This window comes from Sebastes umbrosus, chromosome 10 (assembly GCF_015220745.1).
Source record: "Sebastes umbrosus isolate fSebUmb1 chromosome 10, fSebUmb1.pri, whole genome shotgun sequence".
Taxonomy (NCBI): domain Eukaryota; kingdom Metazoa; phylum Chordata; class Actinopteri; order Perciformes; family Sebastidae; genus Sebastes; species Sebastes umbrosus.
The window spans coordinates 11,978,541-12,000,318 of NC_051278.1; the positions used below are offsets into that span (position 1 = coordinate 11,978,541).

A 21,778-nucleotide genomic window follows, 5' to 3' on the forward strand; every position below is an offset into this window, starting at 1 on the left:
TAAAATAATAATAATAATAATAATAATTACAATAATAATAATAATAATGATACACAAGCATCTGACAAAAATGGAAAAATAAATACAAAATATCTGTAAACAATAATAAATCACCAAAAATGTGCTGTTGCAGCTTAAGTGGGGTTTTACAGATGTATAATAATAATAATAATAATAATAAAAATAATAATAATAATAATGGAAACCTTGAAGTCAATCACTAGTTCCTACCTATCTACCCAGAGAGGACAGGTCCATGTTGACTGACTCCAGGTCCATGTGATAACACACTCGGTTACATTTTAAATCCCGGTGCACATTCTGTCCAAACTCACTGCAGGGAAACACAAGTGAGAGGAGTAAATCATTGAGGTGGGTCTTTGTTTTTAACTTCTTATTACAGAATAATGATTAAGAGCAGCACAACATTAATTTATAGTTTATAATATGCTGGATCATGATACATTGATATTTATTATAGAAACAAGTATGGGTGCAACACATACAAATGAGACTGGAAATCCAAAATGAAACTCGTAGAGTAATTATATAATGCATGATGAATCCCTTTAAATGCAGTTATTTTTACCTGTTCATATAGCTAGTAATATATTTTTGCATTATGGTATCAGTTGTATTGAACTTTGCTCGCTGATTATTCACTCACGTGTTGTTGTGATGATAATGTTGATGAAAGAGGTAGGGTAAAGTGTACCACTAGATCCACATCTCTGTTATTAAAGCGTAAAAATAACAACATAAAGGCAATAAATCGCAGATAACAAGGTTATTAGCAACCAGGGCAATGCGAACCATGATGTGTGCAATAATCAAGTGTTTTATTACTACTTATTATATTGTGAATTGAGAAGGAAAAATCAGATTGAAGACAAATTATTTTGTTGGTGCACTGTTTTACATGTGTTATTTCATTTCAAGTGTGCTGTTTATCATTTCAGTTTAGAGCCAATAGTATATATTCTGAGATCTGATGGCAAACTGTAAATCAATTTCAGGTTTCAGAGACTTTGTTTCCTGCATTCTGGTGACTTTTAAAGAATGAAAATATCAAAATAATAAGTACACTGCAACAGCATTTTTATTTTAAATACTTTAAAATTGACTTTTAATTCTCAGGAAAAAATACAGACTAATTCACCCCTCTGACGTGAACTTGAGTGAATCTCTGACATACACTAATATTCATCAGTATTCATTCCCCAGCTTGAGTATTTAATTCTCTTAGTATCAAGTAAAATAAGATGTTATAGTTTTGTCAAGGTAATAAGACTGGATTTATGTTTAGTTCATATAAAGGATAGGGCTACATATGCTGCCAGTATATGAAGGTCTGGTCGGTGCTGGGGCCCTAACTATGGATAGGTCTGATATCTTTCAAAGATCTAGAGTAACACGCTCAGGCAGACCACACCTAATGGAAAAATAGTTTCCTTTTCACTTGATATGCATCAGTTTGGATTGAAGGAGGGCACACCTGTTGGAAACATGCAAATTATACACCAAAAAGCACCCGTGAGGCAACAGTGATGACATGAGTTTAATAGTTTGGAGGTCATAACAGGATCAACTTAGGTCAACAATTTTGATTTTAATGATAAATTGAATTATAATCAGAATCAGAATCAGAATCAGAATCAGAATCGTGTTTATTGCCAGGTGTAAGAGGTATACACTAGGAATTTGCTTTGGTTTTGTTGGTATAAATAAGCAGTATAATAACAAAGAATAGATAAAAAAACGTTAGAATAAAATAAAAAAAATAAAAAATTAAATTCTACCAATATACAATATAAGCTATAAACAAAAATAAACCTATAAACATAATAATCATATATCATTTATTTGCACCAAAATAAGTAATTTGCATTGCGAGGTTGAAGTCCGGAACGTTTCACAGTGGCGCCCGCGCCCACACGGAACATTCTAACGAAGACACGGTGTAACCGTCAAAACATTCCGTGTAACTCACACCAGTGAGCTGCTGCTGTCAAGCCAACAGAAAGTGCCTCTCCTCGTCTCACCTGTGCAGTAAGGGCTCTAATGCTGTTATTTTTGTTGTTATTTAGACATAATATATTAATGTAACGTGTTGTTGTGATGCTGTTTTAACTGAAAATGAACATTTAATGTCTTTTAAACTGTTTAACCTTGAAGAGTAACTTTGTTTTTCTGTGTTAGCAACAAACAGACTTTTAGCTGCAGCAAGGCTTCTCTTATTGACAGATAATCAACACATTTAAGTTTAACAATGACGAGATGTAGTTAATAAAGGATGAGGGATGCTTGAGAGTCTGTCAGACATTAAATCACTCAATGTGTTTATAGGTTTTATGGAGCTGCTGTTTCTATGTTGGCTAACACACTCTCTGTGTGATCAGTATGTTGAGTCAATTATCTGAGCTAACCTATAGTTGTCTGTTTCCAGTCGTGTATTAGCCTTCCTTCACCATTTGCTTAAGCAACAGGGACACTTCACACAGGGTAAATTGTTGAGTTAAAGGGTATGGCCACTGTACACAGCCCTCAGGGCTTTCTGCCAGGAATCCAAGTTTCAAGTTTCCAGTTTATTTGTCATATGCATTTAAAAGTACAGTGAAATGCAATGAAATGCATTTTACCCTGGCTCTCTCTCAGCCCTTAAAATCTATAAATAGTACACTAGATAGATACCACAATAAATAAGACAATACCTGAGAATAAAATGATAAAACAACCTAAAAACATCCATAAAACAATCCACAGCTCTGCATTCATTTAGTGCTACTGTTCAGTGTAAAAACTGTCTCTGAGGTTGTGTTCCCTTTAGGTTCAGGGAACACAACTACTTGGTTAGGCTTAGAAAAAGATCATGGTTTGGGTTAAAATAGACCCCTTCTGGATGAGAGCCTTGAAGACTTAACTTCTCCCATTTGCCTGTACACAAAACATTTAGGGAACATATTAAAAACCTGGATCCACCTCCAGTATCTGCTGCTGTAAATGTTTGTGAATCGAGGCAGGATGTTCAAATGGCACATTTCGAGGACATTCAGGGAGAATGATGTCCTCTCCTCCTAACATAGATAATGTTTTCTTTTTAGAGAAGCCACACGTTAGTGTGTCCTTGTGCTTCACGCTGAGTTAACAGACTCTGTGCAGTCAGTATTTCACTTCATGTAAATAATTGAAGTGTGTAAACTCTAAGGAATCCACCAGCGTACACTGCTCCTGTCAGCCATTGAGAAATTCATTGTGTTAAAAGTAGGAGGTCACTATCTGAAAAATATATTTTTGCCAGCAGACTTTTGTCACTACAACTGTACTTGTAATACACACTAGGGAGTCCTGATACCGATAGCGATACCTTGGCTTTGGGTATCGGCCGATACCGAGTACCGATCCTATACCAGTGTTTAATGAATAAGCTGTATGCCTCTCTTTGTGGAAGTGACTGGGATCATTCTTTAATGTGTAAGGCAACATAACATTGCTTTCCTAACTTTGTAAAACAAAATGTAACAAATACATACATAGATATAAATTTACTGAATTGTTATTTATTATTTAAATAAATCGCACACCAGCAACGTGGTAAATAAATTCGTCAAAATTAACAGGAATTACAATTCATGTGTAAACCTTTTTAATGCAGCAATACATTGGTCAAAACATAAACAGGAATTTAAATTGCAGTATATAATAGTATATTAACATAAAGTTTTATTGAATAGATCGGCTCCATTGTCACCAATATCTGATCCAGGAATTTGAATCAGTCGGTGCATCCATAACTTGGATCAATAGTAATATTCATGGGTGACAGCTTACTATATGTGTGTGTGTGTATATATATATATATATATATATCATTGTTTTGTCATTGTTAATTGATATATGTGTAGGATTTGTACTTTTGGTCAGAAAAAACAAGCAACTTGAAGGCATCATCTTGGGCTCTGGACAATTGTTATGCCCATTTTCCTTTACTATTTTTTTTGACTAAATGATTTTTTGATCAATTGCAAAACATAATCTACAGACTAATTGATTATATAAGCCCCACATTTTTCATATTTCTATTATGTATTTTCAGTGAAATGTTTATGAAAACGTATTTCTATCTGTTCTCTGCAGGCCTGCAGGATGGCCCAGGCAGACAGCAAGGTGCTGGTTCTGGGAGCATTGGCTGGAGTGGCTGGCATCAGTCTGGCTGTGGTGTGTTACCGGGGCCTTACGTCGAAGCGAAGGGTCTCGTGGCCGGGGTTCTACCTCAACCGCAATAATGAACATGGGCCTGGCATCATGATGGTGGATGGTCCAGGTCTGCACGGCGGTCAGGCCGAGGTACTGGAGCGCCTTGAGGCCCTGATCCAGTGTGTGTCCGAGCTAAAGGATGAGATGAAGTCGTTGAAGAACGCTCTGCCGACGCTGCAGCACCAAGTCAGGGAGGAACTGAGGGGACGCGATGAGGCGCGGCGAGCCAGCCCTCTCCAAAGGACCACACCGACAAGAAGGAAACGGGCTGCAGGTAGCATCGCTGGGGCCAGAGCTGGAGGTCGGAGCTCAGAGGAAGCAGAGAGTGAGGGAGGGTGAGTACTTTAAAAGCTGGGAGATTCCAGTTTTATAATCAATAATGATACATTTCTCAAAAATGTGTCGTCCCGTACCTCACTACACTCGCAATAGATCCTTTCATATTATACAAGCTCACTTTTGCTCCAACAGATTCTGTGACTGAGATATGTTTTCCTAAATGTCCTCCCTCTGAGCCACAAAAGTCATACTGCGACCCCCTCACAATGACACACACTTTAGATTTTAAAGTCTTTATTTGAACCCACCAATTGCCTTCAAGTTTACAGGATTTGCACACACTCACACAAAGTATAACACAAAATGTTAACAACACACTCTCACAGACTGTCCCTGGCTAACTTGTGAACCAAATATTAATTTCACATGGCAGACTTGGACCTTTGATCACAGATGGTACTTTGGATCAGTGCTCCCATGACAATCATTAATGTGCCTGTGCTCAAAATACAGTATCTTCACCACACTATCCATTTATTTGTTATCACACACTATTATACATGAATATATATGTTTGTCCCGATTCTACTGCTGTTAGGGAATCCATAATGCATGCTTTCTGTGTCTGAGCTGGCCCTCTGCCCATAACACATGAATGGCACACAAATGATATCATGTTTTAAATATATATTAGACCTAACAGGGCTCTACAGCACAAGCATTTTCCTTGCTCAAGTGAAAATTAGAGTGTGCAAATGTGAAAAATCTGTCGATTAAATCAACTAATCGATTAGTCGACAAAATCGTATGAGTGTTAGTCGACTAAGAATTTCTTTGGTCAAGGACAGCCCTAGATATAAGGTTATCAGATAATAGTTCTGATTCAGGACCTCCAGTATTTGGAGAAAGTTACTTGTGAAAAATAAAGTGTGCCAAAGTCAAAATGGTTACTGCTATTTAAACGTGTCAGATACATATTTAATCAACATTTCATATCTCCTGCTGCTTTAAACATTTATTTTACTATATATACAGTACAGAGCATCTTTGACACAAAATACCTTATCTAATTTTCAATTTGTAGTTACAGGTTGTGAACAAATTATGTTGCCACAGTTTCTGTCCTCTCAACCTACCGATTTCAGCTGAATCATTTGAGTTGTACTTAGTTATGATTTTAGTTTGCCCCAAAGTGCTCAGAACAGTGTCTTGCACTATTCTCCCTTTGTGACTAATATGACAAAGAATAAGGTTATCACAGAAGTGGATTTGAAGTACATGACTGCATGTGCTCGAGGTAGTCCACTTAATTAAAACAAAAGATAATGGACTCATTGTGGTGTTTTTATGAATATTAAAGCAGGTAGTTTCTATAATGATTAGTTCATACCCAGCTGTGATCGGGGAGAAGTAAGTGAGTAATTGAGGGTGATTGAAGTGTTGGGTCAAAGTGCATTTCACGATTCATGAAATGCACTATTTCACATACTTAACATTTTTACTTTAATCAAGTTGTCTTTTCACACATACTGACATTCCTATATTGATGCTGATATCAAATGAATACAACTTTCAGGTCATGGTGCCGAAACAGTGCTTGTAATGATTTAGAATCAGTGTCATCACTACATAGTTTGTCCAGCAGACTCCACTGTTTACAATACTTAGCTGCTGCTCATGAGTTGACGCAGTGACAGCAGACAACTGATGAGCAGATGTTGGTGTAAAAGGTTTTGGAAAAGCTGTAAATATCTGCCTACGGTATGTAGCTTTGTTACTGTCTATTTTTCTGTGAATTATCAATATCAGCTTCAGCCACAAAATGTCATCAGGCTCTGGTCTTTTCTTGATGTAAATAATTCCAGCAGATAAACAGAAGATGTAGAAGTAACAGATAAATATCTGGCAAACTGTAAATTGTTTTCATGTAGGTTGATTTCCACTTTAACAATCTCATCAGTTGATCAGTGTGCACACTTGCAAGCTCAAGGTAACCACATTTTTCTGGAGGTCCTCTCCTAGAAAAGTTACAGTGACTGAGTTTCCTGCATTCTGGTGACATTTAATGAATGAAAATAACAAAATAATAAGTACACTGCAACAACATTTCTATGTTAAATACTTCAAATTGTACTCAAATTCTCAGGAGTTAACACAGAATAATTCGCCCCTCTGGCATAAACTAATATTCATCGTTTTTCATTCATTCATTTGATAAATTTGTTGCCCCTTCTTGAGTATTTCTTTCTGTTAGTACTCTCCATTTCTCTCTCCATCGTTCACTCACTGAAGGCCCTTTCAGACACAATACGACGACGGCACCACTACGCTCTGAAAGCAATTGAAAGTTATATTCAATTACTTGCGGCACGCCACGACGGCTTTTCGCTTTGTCGAGCGTTATGATGTGCACCGTACCCAGCGGCGATCAGGGTGCATGCCAGGAAATGTCATTTGGTGTAGCTGTATTGTTGTCTTCGGGGAAACACACCGCACAGAGCCAGAAACACGACATGATAACGAAAAGGAAAAAAAAGGTGTGAAAATGTGTCATAAATCGGGAAAAGCCTGAGCCTGGGAAGAAACTTGGAGAAGGCGTTGAAAAACGGGAATCTCCCGGGGAAATCGGGAGGGTTGCCTTTGGCAAGTGTGTCAGTGTGTGAATCAAAAATCTCGTGGCCCTCTAGTTTACCAGGCTAACTGCTCGTTTTATGTGCTAAATTATAGCTCTGACAGTATGTACATTAGCCTCGGGTGCTGCAAAGAACAGCAGACTAATCAAGCACCACATGCCCACGTCATTCACCTCCATCAACAGCCAAACACCTTGAACTCACGCCAGCCTTAGATAACATAAACAACAGATGTGTTTCTTTTGAATGGACTATCATTTTAAAACTCATAAAAACAAATATCAACAGTTAAATGATGATGATTATGTCAAGGCTTTAATGTTTTCTGCAGTCAGGCAGACTTCAGTTTTTATTGGCCATGACGCTCAATTCAGGAATTGTATCAAATCAGAGAGTGCTGAGTTTGGATATTGTAGCACGAGGACTCGGATGGACGTTTTGTCTGTCACTCGGGTGCTTAACTTGGATTGACCGTTGCTTCCTTTGTGTCGGAAGTAGAGTATTTGAAGTGCAGCTGCTTTTACATCCTAACCACACGGTTTTTAGGTGTGCTCGGTGAGCCTCAGATCAGAGCTGTACGGCTCCTCCCCATCTCTGTTACTGTCCTCGCAATGATTAATCAGTTGCCTCGGAGCACATTTTTACAACTACAACAACATAAAGTAGGCCAACTGAACATCCAGTGCACCCTGGATAATTAATGAGTGTGTTTTACCGTCTGTGTGAATCAAATACCACTCAAAGGTTGGGTCGAGTGTCTCCTACCGTTTTTTGTTGTTTTGTTTATGTTTTTACCAGGAAAGAAGCTAATGGCAGTTGTTATGTAACGTTTAAGATGCTTGATATTCAGATGCATGCGTCCATAAACATATATCATGTGAAAAAGATGAATTGCTAACTTTTTCCAGCACTATTTACTCTGCATTGAAAGTGCAGATATTGCCCTAAAAGTACCGCAGGTCATGCAAGTTTGTTGGCATTGGAAGTAAGACAGCTCATAGACGGGTAATAACACCATATCACGTGAGTCTTCTTTCATAATAGATAAACATTTCAGGTCAATCCACGTCTACTTGTGTTACCATCGCCCTCCTCATTGGCTGAAGGAGCAGATGGAAGTGTAAGACTGCCCTCTAGCAGATGTGGCTCACAGGTTTTGAGTGACAGTCGTTGGCCGCATCAAATGCTCTTAATTACAGCCAGGGTTATTATGCTTTAGAAGAAATCACATCACGCACACACCTCCCATAATTAAAGAGCCTTTCCTGCCGCTCTGTTATTTGTTGGAGCACAGGGTGTGGGGTTTACTGGGAAAGGTGCCGTGAAGAAATTCCAGCCCCTTAGGGAATGTGTAGCGTTCCCCCTAGAGGAGCCAGCTACACCCCTAATCCTCACATCCATTTAAAGGGCTCTTCATGTCTGTTCGGCCGGCTTGGAAGTGTTTGGAGCACAATATCTCCTCACAATATCCCCGCAGAGCCGTAATGCTGAGGGTTGAGTAATAGTTACTGCATGATTGTTGAAATCTAAAGCCTTAAGAATACATTTAAGATTAGCAAGATTAGTGCACTGGTGCAAAATGTGACTTTGCAAACATCTCAGTTCAACATTTAGCTGCTTCAAAAACGGATTTAATAAATGAGAGAAAATCTTCAATTGTATAGTTTGCTCAACTTACTGAACTGTAAATAACAACTTAAGTGGGGCTGCAGATTTCCAACAGGGGGCATTGTGCAAGTATGAACAAGGCCTTCAACAAACCCTACAGCGAGCTCTGCTGCAGACTATGATAGATACACGTCATGAATAGGAAAAGGCTTGTTTATACCCTCCTGGAGCTGATCTTTTTTTCGCTTTTTTAATCTTAATGGTTTTATTAACACGTGTTTTGTAATGTTATTTCTAGTTGCACAATTGAGGTTGATAAATTGAAGAAAATATTATTTTTATGAATCAGCATTGTCCTGTTTGTTTGCAGAGATAGTTCAAGCGTGACCAGCGTTGCCAAATAGTCTGATACGACAGCGTAGCTCCAACCTTCGTCTGTGTAATGATGCATATTACTTCTCAGAACAATTAGTGTGACATAATGTCAAAATTATAGAGCAGCGTAGTGTCGATCAAGACAGGGAACATGCAGAACCAGCCACCGAGAGGTTGAAAGTTCCAGCTGTTTATTCCGTTCACTCCTCATGTGTCACAACGGCTTCCTCAGAGCTGCCTCTCTGCAGGTAAGGAGACCCATCAATCACCCCGTCTGTGTGCCAAGCTGTCAGAGGCCTCATTTAAAAGTGTCTTGTAGGAACTTGTAATTCCTTGAACAGTTCCCACTGAGTTTATTCACATCACGTCGCTGTAGCTCAAGGACATTACCGCTTCTTTTTTCCTTTTCCAAAAAAAAACCTAAACAAAAAAACTAGCATTTGTGTCATTGGATAGTTGTTGATTCAAGCAGATTAAAGCCGGAGTTTTGTTTAGAGAGGGGCAAGCCTGATCAACACACACAGAAATGTTTAAAAAGAGAAAAGAGAGCTCATTGTCTGCACTGTGATTAAAAGCTTTAACCTGTGACGTCATGGTACGCGTTGCTCCGCAGCCGTCCGTATCCGAGACATTCACGTCTATATCCTCAGATTCATGTTTCAATAAAAAGGCTTTTAGCCAAACAAACACATTTGAATTGTATACCGTGCACACAGAGCAGACATGTTCATCTTGTCTGATGTGTCCCCAGTCACCCTGGCCGATCTCTGACGGGGTTCACTCTGACCACCCACATCTCCCATTCTCGTGCGCTTTAGTGGCCAATGCTGGCTTTTCTATGATCCTACAACCTCAAGTGTAAAATGCTCCTTCATGTACATTTTTGGTATCGAAGAAATATTGATCTTGCTCCCTGAGTTGTTTTCTCCTTTTTTCCGTGATACATTGAAGCGGCTATAATTATAATTTTTTGTATTGGCGATGAATCGACTTGTACAGTGTGTGAAATGTGTCGCTCTTACGGTGCATTTCCACCAGATCTGGTGATGGAGGGGCATCTCAACGCTTTCCATTCATCTCCTATGGAAAGCAGGAGAGGCAGCTGGGAGTGTTGCGGGAAGTTGGAGAGGATCTGCATCGGCATAAAGTTGAAAAATCTCAACTTTTATGCAAATGAGTCCGTCTAGCGTGACGAGCCTGGCTCACGAAACCAAGCTGTCAAACTGGGTGATACAGTTTTAAAATTAAATGACAGCAGTGGTGTAGCTTATTTCTCACCTACTTTGTTTTCAGAAATAGATTTTAGTGGATTGTTAGATTGAATAACAGAAAGTTTATGAAGAGGCCGCGAGCGGAGAACCAGGGACCAGTCAGGTGCTTTCCACGATAGGGTACGTCACCACTTGAATGGCGAGTTAGGTGGAGCAGCGCGTTCCCAAGCGTCCTCGCCGGATCTTGGTGACATGTAGCGTCGGTGATGAACCCACAGAGAATTATCATCTGACTGCAGTTCCTTTCACTACTTTACTGTTTTGGTACACTCTCACCACTGTCATAGCATTGTCTTCACCTGCAGCCTGGATTATATGAACAATTGCGTGTGGATGCTTGGCTCTCTTTCCACATCTATTATTAGAGAAGTAAACTTCTCGTTAGGTCACTCTCACCAACCATTGTCTCTTTGTCTTTCATATTTCTTTTCTGTTTCGTAATCATTTCCTGATTCATTCTCTGTAAGAGTGGGAGTATTTCTTGCCTAATTGCCTTTTGGCAAAATTACAAGCCAAATGTAATTTGCATACAGTTGTGTACATACAAAACTATTTGTTTCCTCCTCCTGCTATTTAAAGAACAGTGTTACAACATCCTAATAGAAGTGCTATTTATGGTTCCCCAGTAGAATTGAATCTGGTGTGATGTCATGAACATGGAAGATGAATCACTGCATTCATTTTTGACACTCCTGTGACAAATGAATGACATTTTTCCATGTGTACTTACCACAACAAAGTTATTGTATAGTTAGAAAGCCAGTGATGATGTCAGCTAGGTGACTCAGCAGTTGATGAGGAAATTAGGAGTTAACATCTTAACACCAATGCTGAGCCTTTGGGGGGGGATAGAGAATAAATAACTGGACTCTCTCCAGTCAGTCAGCCATTGTTGTAGTGCAGGCTTTCATTGGTCCTGTCACCACAGCTACACACACTGAATAAGCTGGTCTGCATGTTAGAAGGCCCGGTGATGTTGGGATGGTAACTCGGGTTTGTTTTGAACTGTGTAACCACGGAGACCACCATTGCTAAGCTCTATTGAGAGATCCCTTCGTTGCCCCTTGGGGTCTGTGCACTGAATGGCTGATCTCCTCTAGTGAGCACACAGCCTGTTGAAAACGAAGGTTAAAGCTTTCCAGTCTTTGACTTTACCAAGTGTTTAGTGTTACAAGGTTGGACACCGCATGGGTTGATGTATTATACTGTTTCTTGTCACTGAATACAAAGTGGAAGATAAAGCCTAATGCAGTGTTTTTATACAAGCAACACATTTACTGATTCTGGCACTGACCTAGTATAATGAGCTTTGCTTATTATTAAGGGGTTTCTTTCACTCATCAGTGTTGATATACCTCTTGTATAGTTAGATGAGCTATATTACTGGAATGCCTTTATTTAGGATATATGTCCATAGAGGTAAATGCCACATCCATCATGTTCATTATCAATTAATCTAGCATTTTTTAATTATTAATTTTCATTAATTCATTCATGACCTTGTTTTTAATAGTGTCTAATCACCTGAAACTAAGAATCGTTGTGTTTTCGTTAGCTTAGCATGAGCCCTTCCTATCTACATAGGGAGCGGGTCCTCTTCACGGAGTCCGTCATGTTGCTCCACCATGTTTCTACAGTAGCCCAGAACGGACAAACCAAACACTGGCTCTAGAGAGAGCCTTTTGTGTTATTACATTACCTGAAGGCCGCAGTAGTTCTCCGACACACTTGTAAAACTGCGGTAACGTGAGCCGCTGAGTGCAAAACCGTGGTACCGCCCGCCGCCGTCTGACTTCCGTTGCTCCTAAAGTAGAGTTATTATGGTAGGGATGGCCTCTGAGTGATGCCAACGGCGTTACCACGGTTTCGCACTCGGCGGCTCACGTTATCGCAGTCCTGGAAATGGAGGAGTGAGAGGAGGGGTACTCAATCTGCAACCACACCATTAGATGTCGCCAAATCCTACACACTGCACCTTTTAATTTTTTCTGTCTATGAAACGTAGTGAACAAAAGTGATATAAAATCAAGCAACCGCTTGTCAAATTCTCCGATTTTTTTTATCAATTAACTAACAAATGCTTCAACCGGTCCTTCAATACTACAAATGTAATATCTGAATGGGCCAGAGGTGTCAATAAGAGGTCTTCACGGGTCCACCCGAGACCAGATCCGGCACCCATTTGGGTTTGGATCCATGGTTTATAGTCAATCGAGTCCGGGTCGGATCCCGTTATATTACCGTGGGTCCCGGGTTTAATTATGTGTAATACCCGAGTGGATCCGAGAAGACCCGGCGGTGATCAGACGGCGCTGATCATGATGGAATGACCACGACCAATGTCAACCACTAAATCTGCACCATGAGTATCAGCTCAGAAAGTCAAAGGTCATTGCCTACTATTCTGTGTGGTCTTGTAAATGTTTTTTTTTGCACATAAGAACAATTTTTTTCTGCCCTTACAATCTGAATTTACCGGCATAAGATAATACAATTTAGTGTCATGTGTGAGTCATAGACGGGCCTGCTGGTATATTATGTACTTAGTCAGCGTTGAAATGCTAAAGACAATATTTAGACTTGTTCTTTCAGAGCACTGCTGGCAACGTTGCAGGGGCAATAATGGTTCCTGCACAAACATATATACATTACATAAACACACACAGTAAGGCAAATAGATCCTTAGCTTCTTTTTCTTTCAACTCAGGTGATTCATGAGCCGTGTAATGGCGTGACAGGAATGCGCTGATCACTCAGTACGCTGCTGCCTGCCTCACCAGCTCCACTGAGTAAATGACTGCAGGGAGGGAGGGGAAAACGGACTGCTGAATGAATAAAAGGACAAAAGGATGAATGAATTAGGGAATGAATGAATGACACAAGTCCTATAATGTGACTCTCTTGCTGCAGTTGACTGCCAGGCCTGTCTGTTGCAAGGCAGTGCTCTATAATATGGTGCAGGCAGACAAAAAGGAAGAACCACAACAGTCAGACTAAACACATTCAGGTTGTTATTTAAGCTGGGGTGTGTTGGCCAATAAATGGTTTGAGCCTTGCCTGCAGGTTTTAGGGTTTATTCAGGGGTTAGTGCAGAGAGGGGGATTGTAGAACGGCTTTGGCACACTATTTCAAAATGACAGTATAAACACTGATAGAGATTAAAATAAAGATACTCTAAAGTCTAGTTTCTCTTACGGTAACAGCAATTCTCCATTTCCTACTAAGCTACTGGATGTGAATGAAGTACAATCATAGGAAACAGAGTTCTCCCTTTATATCACTAAATGTCTCTAAATATTTAGACTACGGGCTAATGCATCTATTAAACTCACATTAATTGGTCTTAAAAGTGGCGATCTTGAACAATTGTGTTTTTATGCGTCTGCACCGGCGTCAGCGTCAGCCGTGGCCGGAGGCATTCTATTTTGGGGTTTTCCATACTTACGTACGTCACTGTGACACTGATAACTCAATTGATTTGCTAATTATGACAATGTCACACAGTCTAACCGGATAAAATGATGAAGTGATGACATTGTGGACAGATATAGATGTTAAATGCAACTTGACTGGTTGACGGAGGCATAAAACCGCAAGGTGGTAATTCTAGTTGGCCATAACTCAAGAATTCATTATTAATTATGAAAAGTGCGCACAAATGTCTAACAGGAAAAAATTATGAAGTGATGACATTTTGGACAGACATGGATGTAATCTGTAACTTGACTAGCTGGCGGAGGCGTACAACCTCAAGGCAGTAATTCTAGTTTCATCTGTTTTATAAAAGGGAGAATATGTAACTTTTGAATGAAGATAACACAATCTTTCTTTTATAAATAAAAAGTTAAATTCATAATAGGTCTGTCAATCAATTAAAATATTTATTCGCGATTTATTGCAAATTAATCACATTTTTTATCTGTTCAAAATGTACCTTAAAGGGAGATTTGTCTTTTTACGTTTGGTTTTAATACTCTTATTAACATGGGATCGGGTAAATAGGGTTGCTTTATGCAAATGTATATATATATATGTTTAATTGGAAATCAATCAACAACACAAAACAATGGCAAATATTGTCCAGAAACCCTCACAGGTACTGCATTTAGCATAAAACAATATGCTCAAATCATAACATGGCAAACTGCAGCCCAACAAGCAACAACAGCTGTCAGTGTGTCAGTGTGCTGACTTGACCATGACTTTTTTGTTTCATATGATACAAGTATCATCAGTATTGCTTTAAAACTGAGCACAACCTCCGAAAGATCGATTGCGTTAATGTGTCAAAGAAATTAGTGGTGTTAAAACAAATTAGTTTGAACATGTTATAATTGCGTTAACATTTACAGCCCTAATTCATAAGCAATAAAACGCACAGCTTATGGCGGCTCACGTTTGCAAACTTTAGATAGATATTGCCATTTGACTGACATTAATGAGTCAACTCCCTAACATTATGACTCATCTCTACTTGTGCTGCTTTTATACTTATATTTTATCATTTGCCATTGTCTTGTAATGATCACTTTTGACCACAGTGGCCACTGTTCAGCAAAAGTTAAATCGGTTCACTTTAAAACCTGCATTATTAATGTTTTGGCCACTAGGGGGCAGAGGAAAACAAGTCATTAGATCCATTGTTTATATAAAAATATTGATCAGCTTTAAAGCACATGATACATTTCCATTTAAACGGCACAACCCTGACTTATTATTACTGTGAAACAGGACAGAATTCCTTCGTCTCGGCGCACCATTGCGGCTCCATTTGTGTTGTTGACTTTGTCAGCCGTGGCGCGTTATTCTTGACAGTTCCTTTCTTGACTGAAGCAAATCTCTTCAGCTCAGATGCCCTCATGTTACTCCTGTAATCACAGCGCTCCGGTTTGAAGGTGTGTGTTGTGGGGTGGAGTCAGGAAGCAGCCTCCGGCACGAGGCACCTGTTGGGTCCATGATGTTTCTGTCTGTGGCTCGCTCTGACACATCCCGCCAGAACCATGGCTCGCAGCCCAAAAATACTCCCCTTAACCACCAATGACGCACATGCAGCCGCTGCCAACACTTAATAGAGGCTTTTCATATTTTCACCCTTGTCTGTGTCTTTCATTTTTACCTGTACCATTAATATAGCTATTTTTTACTGCTGCTTCTTAAGTGTTAGCTTAGGGTGTTTGTACATACTTAACAGTAGTTGAAAGAGCACTATAAAACATCTAATGCAAGTGTTGCGTGCCTCACCCTGACAAACAAGTCTCCCTGTGTTCATAGAAAAGCCTTTAGGTATCCACGTTAAGACGTCAAGAGTTTCTTAACAGCTAGTATTTATAAACAATTAAGTGACCCACTTATGTAAACAAACCCGGTGCCATTTATGTGTAAACAGGCAGTGAAGATTGATCCTTTATAATCAGCACTTGGCAGAAAACTGCTTGTAAAATTTTGATTGAACTGAATAAAAAAACTCCTTAGCTTGTTTTTATTCCACCTCACAAGTCGAAGATGGTTTTAGATGGAGTTACGGGGACATTGTCTTGTTATTCAGGGAAACTGGCAACATTGAGACTGTTTATTGATGCTTCCTGAGGCCAAGTTGCACATCTTGCTGATGGCAGGAACCACTTAGGTGTTCAGTTCAACCTTTCTAATCCACATCAGCAAAGTTTAATTGCACATGTTGACAGCAAACTGCAGATACAGCTTTTTTCTTTTACCAACACATTGTGCTCTGTTTGTGCTTTCAGGTATATGACTGCGCTGACAGACTCTGAGGATGAAGAGCTAAGCGATGCAGAACAGAGGGATGAAGAGCAACCTGCAGACAAGTTATGCGTCCTCCTCGAGAGGATCGACAGTTTGCATCACGGCGCTGAATCTGACAAAAGGGAAAGTCTTGACCTCCTTTTGGAGCAGAGGGAGGAGGTGTGTGAAATTGATTGTTGACTCCTGCATACATTCAATTGATAGATGTCAGTAACCCTGTAGCTCCATACAGAACTTAACACTTTGATGTGCTTCTGTAGTTTGGACAGAACTCAACATTTCTTTGGCGGCTAATCCGAGCCTACTGTGACGTTCATGACGTCAGCTCCACTCTGGAGGAGAAGAAGACCCATGCAGCAACTGGTAGGTAATCCACTAAACCTTGTGTTGTACCTCATTTGCTACGCATCCCACTGTGGATGTGACGTGCTATAGCGTCACAACCACAGCTGGCCAAACCCCAAATGTCAGTGTCTCATCTGGAAACCCCAAATCCGTTTAAGTCTGTATTCCTGCAATGACCTCAGTCAGTTTGTTTGTATTGTTGACCCACAATTACTAGAAACGATGTTTGCCAACCTACAAATTGTCTGTGGTAACAGTCTACCAGTCTACCATGGACCAGATAGGATAAACTGTAATCTTTACATGTTGCATCCATTTTAAAGCACTCATAAGGTCTGAATTGGTGCTCATATGCCATAGAGTACCAGCCTGATTGTGTTACATACACATCCATACTAGGTCTGTCCCGAACACCATTTTTTGGGCTTCAAAGCTTCGGTGAGAAATATTCAGAGGTATTCGAAGCTTCGCCGCGCTACTGTACACACACACAAACCTCTACTTATATAATAAAAAAACAAAAAAACAAAGCATTCGAATACTGATTTAGAGGTCGATTACTGTGGCAACGGTCGAAGCTTCGAAGCATTCGGGTCAGTCAAGCACAGATCAGTAAAACTGACAAACAGAGGTCGGTAAAGGACAGCAGATAATATAATAAATAGATAAAAAGAGAAAAATAGATAATAAATAGACATTGTTACATGATTTATCATGTAAGGGAACGGTCAATAAAAAAATCTCACATGAAATGACTACTGTCTGAGTTTAATAACCTGATAGCAGAAGGAATAAAAGAGTTGGAGTAACGGTTAGTTCTCCTCAGAGGTGCCTGATAACGGCGGCCTGAAGGCATCAATGAGAACTCAGGAGACAGAGCATGAAGAGGTTGGCTGATAATATTCTTAGCCTTCTTTACCACCTGATTCTCCCAGAGGGGAACACAAGTCTCTTTGTTGGACTCCAGTAATCTTGGAGCAAACCTTAACAATGATATACAGGCTGTTTTTGTCCTTAATGGTTAAGCCAACAAATAAAAGAAAAGGTTAAACGACTTTCGATAAAAGAACAATAAAAGTTAGTTAAGATCCTCTCGCTGACATAAAAAGAGTTCAGCTTCCTCAACACATAGATTCTCTGTTGACCTCGTTTGACGATAGACTCCGTTTTAATATGAAACTTAAGTTTACAATCAAACACAGTTCCAAGGTATTTATATGACTCCACACTCTGAACATCTTCGCCGTGTATGAAACTAACTTTGTTTTCAGTATTGTGTCTGAAGTCACTGATCATTTCCTTTGTTTTGGAAACATTGAGGTCAAGATACTTATCATCGCACCATTTAACAAACTCAGGTAACGCAGGACCATGATCTGACTCTGAGCCTTGAAGTAAAGATAACATAGTTGTGCTGACGCCATCACATTCCGTCCACTGATAATTGTTTTTTTGACATTTATAGTGACGTTAAGGCGGGTCAAATCCTTGATTTGTGTCCAGTGCAGCACCCTTTCCTCCACAAAAGCCACATCAATCACATTAATCCGGTTATTAAGAAAAATATCTGGCTGTTGTGGTGGAAAGAGCACTGTGCATCAATTGAAGATTGGGCATGTAAAGGCCTCTTTACACTGTGCGATATTGGGCTGTCCCAGATGAATGGAGAAACATCGTGAAATCTGTGGCTGTCAATCAGAAACAATGTTCCTCGATTGCACTTAGAGAGGAGTCCACTGACGGCAGAATTAGAGCTTCAGCAGCCAAAGACGGACCGCATCAATATACTGAAAGTATCAGAAGTTTAGGACCAAAATCTCACAATGTGACTGATGCTATGATCCATGTTTAATATACTTATTAAATATACATATACAGGTATAGTTTTAAAATAATTAAACTTAAATTTATTCATGATATATTGAGCATGTGCATAACATTACATAGCGTGCAGATAATACAGATCTACCTTAACATAAGTTGGCATGTATACAGACGTACACCTGCACCTACATACACAAGACCTAAATACATATACTTATATACATGCATGCACCCATATTTAAATATGCACGCACATATGCACATGCACAATTAGTTGATACTGCATGCATACTCTCAAACTACCTTTGCAAACGTGGCATTTCATGATCTCCTCCTACTCTTTTTCAGTGTGTTGAAGAGCCAGAGCTATAGCCTAAGTTTGTTTTTTAATTTTTCTATTCACATTGTAGCTCTACAATTTACCAAGCATCTTAAAGTCATCTTCACAATGACAAAAACATTTTCTCGCTGATGTCCCAAAGGCTCTTTTAAAAGCAGGCCACAAGGACTTCCCGTGCTTGTCTTGTGTTACACTAGAACTTTGTACCGTAGACCATAATGCTTTTTTATCTCAAACAGAGGCTGTTTTGTGATTCTACTGAAGTTCAGACTGGATTGACCTGTTTCTCTGTAATCCTTCCTCGTCAATGTGCCTCTAATGAGAGCTGGCCAGGTGCTTCCTGCAAAGACACCTGTGACAAAGCATTTGACGTTGTTAGGGGCTATTTAAAGCAGCAGCGCATCATATTTAACATTCATTGAGATATTAATAGAGCAGCTGGAATGAGACATTTATCCACTGAGTGATGAAGGATTTAAAACTGAGCTCCATTCTTGGATTGCATTTCATATCACATCTGTTTTTATTGCTTTAATCCAGTGCCCGGTTGATGTTTATTGGTTTATGTATATCATGTTGTGTTTTCTCAGTCAACACACCCCTTGACTCCACTAATCCACACTCTCTTCTTTTGTTGTGTGAGAACGTCCTGGGTGAATGATTGAATTTGTGTTCCTGTGGAGCATCGTTACCTATTGTCTGTCTCTTCGTTCCTCTTAGGGAAGACAGTTGGTGAGGAGGCGGTGAGCCTGAACCCTACATGTGCTGAAAGTCATCAGTGGTACGTTTCACTTGTCTCCTTCCTTCCACATTCAAAAACTACTTTTTGTTCTGTTCAATAAAGTCTTTAGAGCTGACATTTCAAATGAAGGATACTTGAAGATACAGTTTGATGGCACGTGACTTGCTGTTATTAAGCCCCATTATGTAATGGTTGAATTGTAATCCAGTATTAAAGGTGCTAAATTCGATATCCAGAGCATTAATATCGCATCAAACACTATTAGCTATGTAAAGATATAGAAGAGTAATGTCTACCTGAGCAGAGAATGAAGTCACTCTCCCTGGTTACAGCTGATAATGCCGTCCCAGAGGCAATAGAAATGCTCCCAATCCTGTATTTAGCATCTTTAAAGGTCCAGTGTGTACCCGACTGAATACCCTCCGCTCAACCCTCCCTTTCCAAGCATGTAGAAGAACTATGCTGGCCTTCACGTAACCATAGTTCCAGGTAACCATAGTAAATTTGAAAGGCTCTCTCTAAAGCCAGTGTTTGGTTTGTCCGTTCTGCTAACGAAAACACAACGATTCTTAATTTCAGGTGATTATACACTAAAGAAAACACAGTTATGAATATTATATTCCATTTCTGCCAATAGATTCCCCGAAATCCTACACACTGTTCCTTTAACTGTTTCAGTAAATGCTATGAGACAGATTGAAAGCTTAAACACAGGTACTTTCCTCAGATGAGAGGTGTTTGAGGGCTGCGCTTTTGAGTGACGTGCCGGGCCTGGAGCAACTGTTCCTCAGTGTTTGAGTGGATGTTTACTCAAGCATTTCTTTTGCGCAGTTTAGCAAATTTAACTTGAATGAATCCCGCGGAACATCACAGAAAAACCCACAGCGGTAAAAGACAGGGTGAATTAAATGTGAGATATGTCAGTTTACTCTTTGGACCGAACCAACACAAGACTGAAATACGCAAAAAAAAAAAAGTGCATCTTTTATCAAATGAAGGAATGAAATAGTGGTTTTCAGCAGAGCATCGCTGCATGTTTGTGAGATGATAGTAGCTTACCCCCTAAACATCTCCCTCCGGAACATCACCCCCTCATCCACCTGATAGCATCACATGCAGTTTGAGGAATGTAAACACGGCCTGGGTTAACTTCACTCAGATAGACTGACGGCTCCACGGGAATAATGTGATAAATGGTCTTCTGTTATTACAGTTCCTGTATGTTGATGGTTGCTTCACAGCACGAGCTGTACATATTTGCAGCTGTACATATTTAGTGCTTGGGGTTATGCTGGTGGTGATACATGTGGTGCCAAGGCATTGTGTATTTGTGTCCCGCTCATAACATTTCATGTGCTGTATTCTTATGGCTGTGGTCTATTGTCGGACTTTCTAAAAAAAATTGCTTAAAAGGCATTTTTGTTGCGTCTGTGTGATTCTAGTGGACGTTTTATAATGGCTAATAATTCACCCGCTGAGTGGGCCTTAGTGCCACCTTTAGTTAAGGGGAATTTCACCGCCGTAGGTGATTCTCAGACAAAGGAGATCGGGAGAAAGTCTTCTCCCCTTGTATACCTCCCCGGTTGCTCGGTGACTCAGGGAAAAATCCCCTTTCTTTTAATTAGTTGTGCAGAGTGGGCCTGATGGCATGAGTCCCGTTTGTATTTGTGCAGGCCCCAGTGGTGCATTCCTCATCTGAAACACTGCTCATGTCAAAACTTGACTGCTGATCACACACGGAATCCACGGCTGGAAGAGAGAGATGAAGATTGCACCAGATGCAGCTCTGAAATCAGCTTGCAACTGTTTTTTATTTAGCTTTGCGTAACTCGTTGAGCATATATGCAGTCCATACAGTAAAACAGTGTGCTATGTTTGCACGTTTATATAATACTAATAGTTTCCCCAGTGTATGGATTTGTTACCATTAATTACATACCCTGAATTAGCGTCCTGTGTAATTGAGATCATGTGGTTACTTTTCTGTATACACGCGTGTGAAGTCTTCTCATGGAAAACCGACCAAAAACTGCCTGCTGGAGCCAGCAGCCCTGTTTGCTCTGTTCGTTAGGGAATAATTAGCATTAGCTCATGCACATACCGCAGCACTCGAGACGTCAAGTGAAATAGAAGGCCGTGTTTGTTTAGTTAATTAAGAGCAACAGCTTTAAAAAAAGCTTAATGCTTAATCCTATATCCACTAATGGAATTTGTAAGATTCTTAAACCGAGCAGAAACGCGGTCTAAATTGAATGGACAGGGCAAAGTAGGTAAAGCCGCACTTTGAGAAGGGAGGAGGCGGGGACTGGGGACGGTGCCAGGCAGTGTTGCAAGGAAGTTTATG

General features: G+C 39.9%; 1 protein-coding gene across 3 annotated transcripts in view; it reads left to right on the top strand.

The window, feature by feature from the left end:
- Nucleotides 1-280: 280 nt before the first annotated feature.
- LOC119495428 (regulator of microtubule dynamics protein 2) overlaps nt 281-21,778 on the top strand; it is a 48,849-nt gene continuing 27,351 nt past the window's right edge. For 2 of the 3 annotated variants that reach the window (XR_005208485.1, XM_037781852.1), the window contains exons 1-5: nt 1,760-2,049; nt 4,135-4,589; nt 16,165-16,342; nt 16,444-16,546; nt 19,413-19,473. Coding sequence is in view for 2 of the 3 variants with exons in the window: in XM_037781852.1 (XP_037637780.1) it covers nt 4,144-4,589; nt 16,165-16,342; nt 16,444-16,546; nt 19,413-19,473 (788 nt within the window). In the remaining variant the exon portion in view is untranslated. Of the gene's footprint in view, nt 373-1,759; nt 2,050-4,134; nt 4,590-16,164; nt 16,343-16,443; nt 16,547-19,412; nt 19,474-21,778 lie in introns of those variants that run through there. The other variant, XM_037781853.1, reaches the window with a different exon arrangement.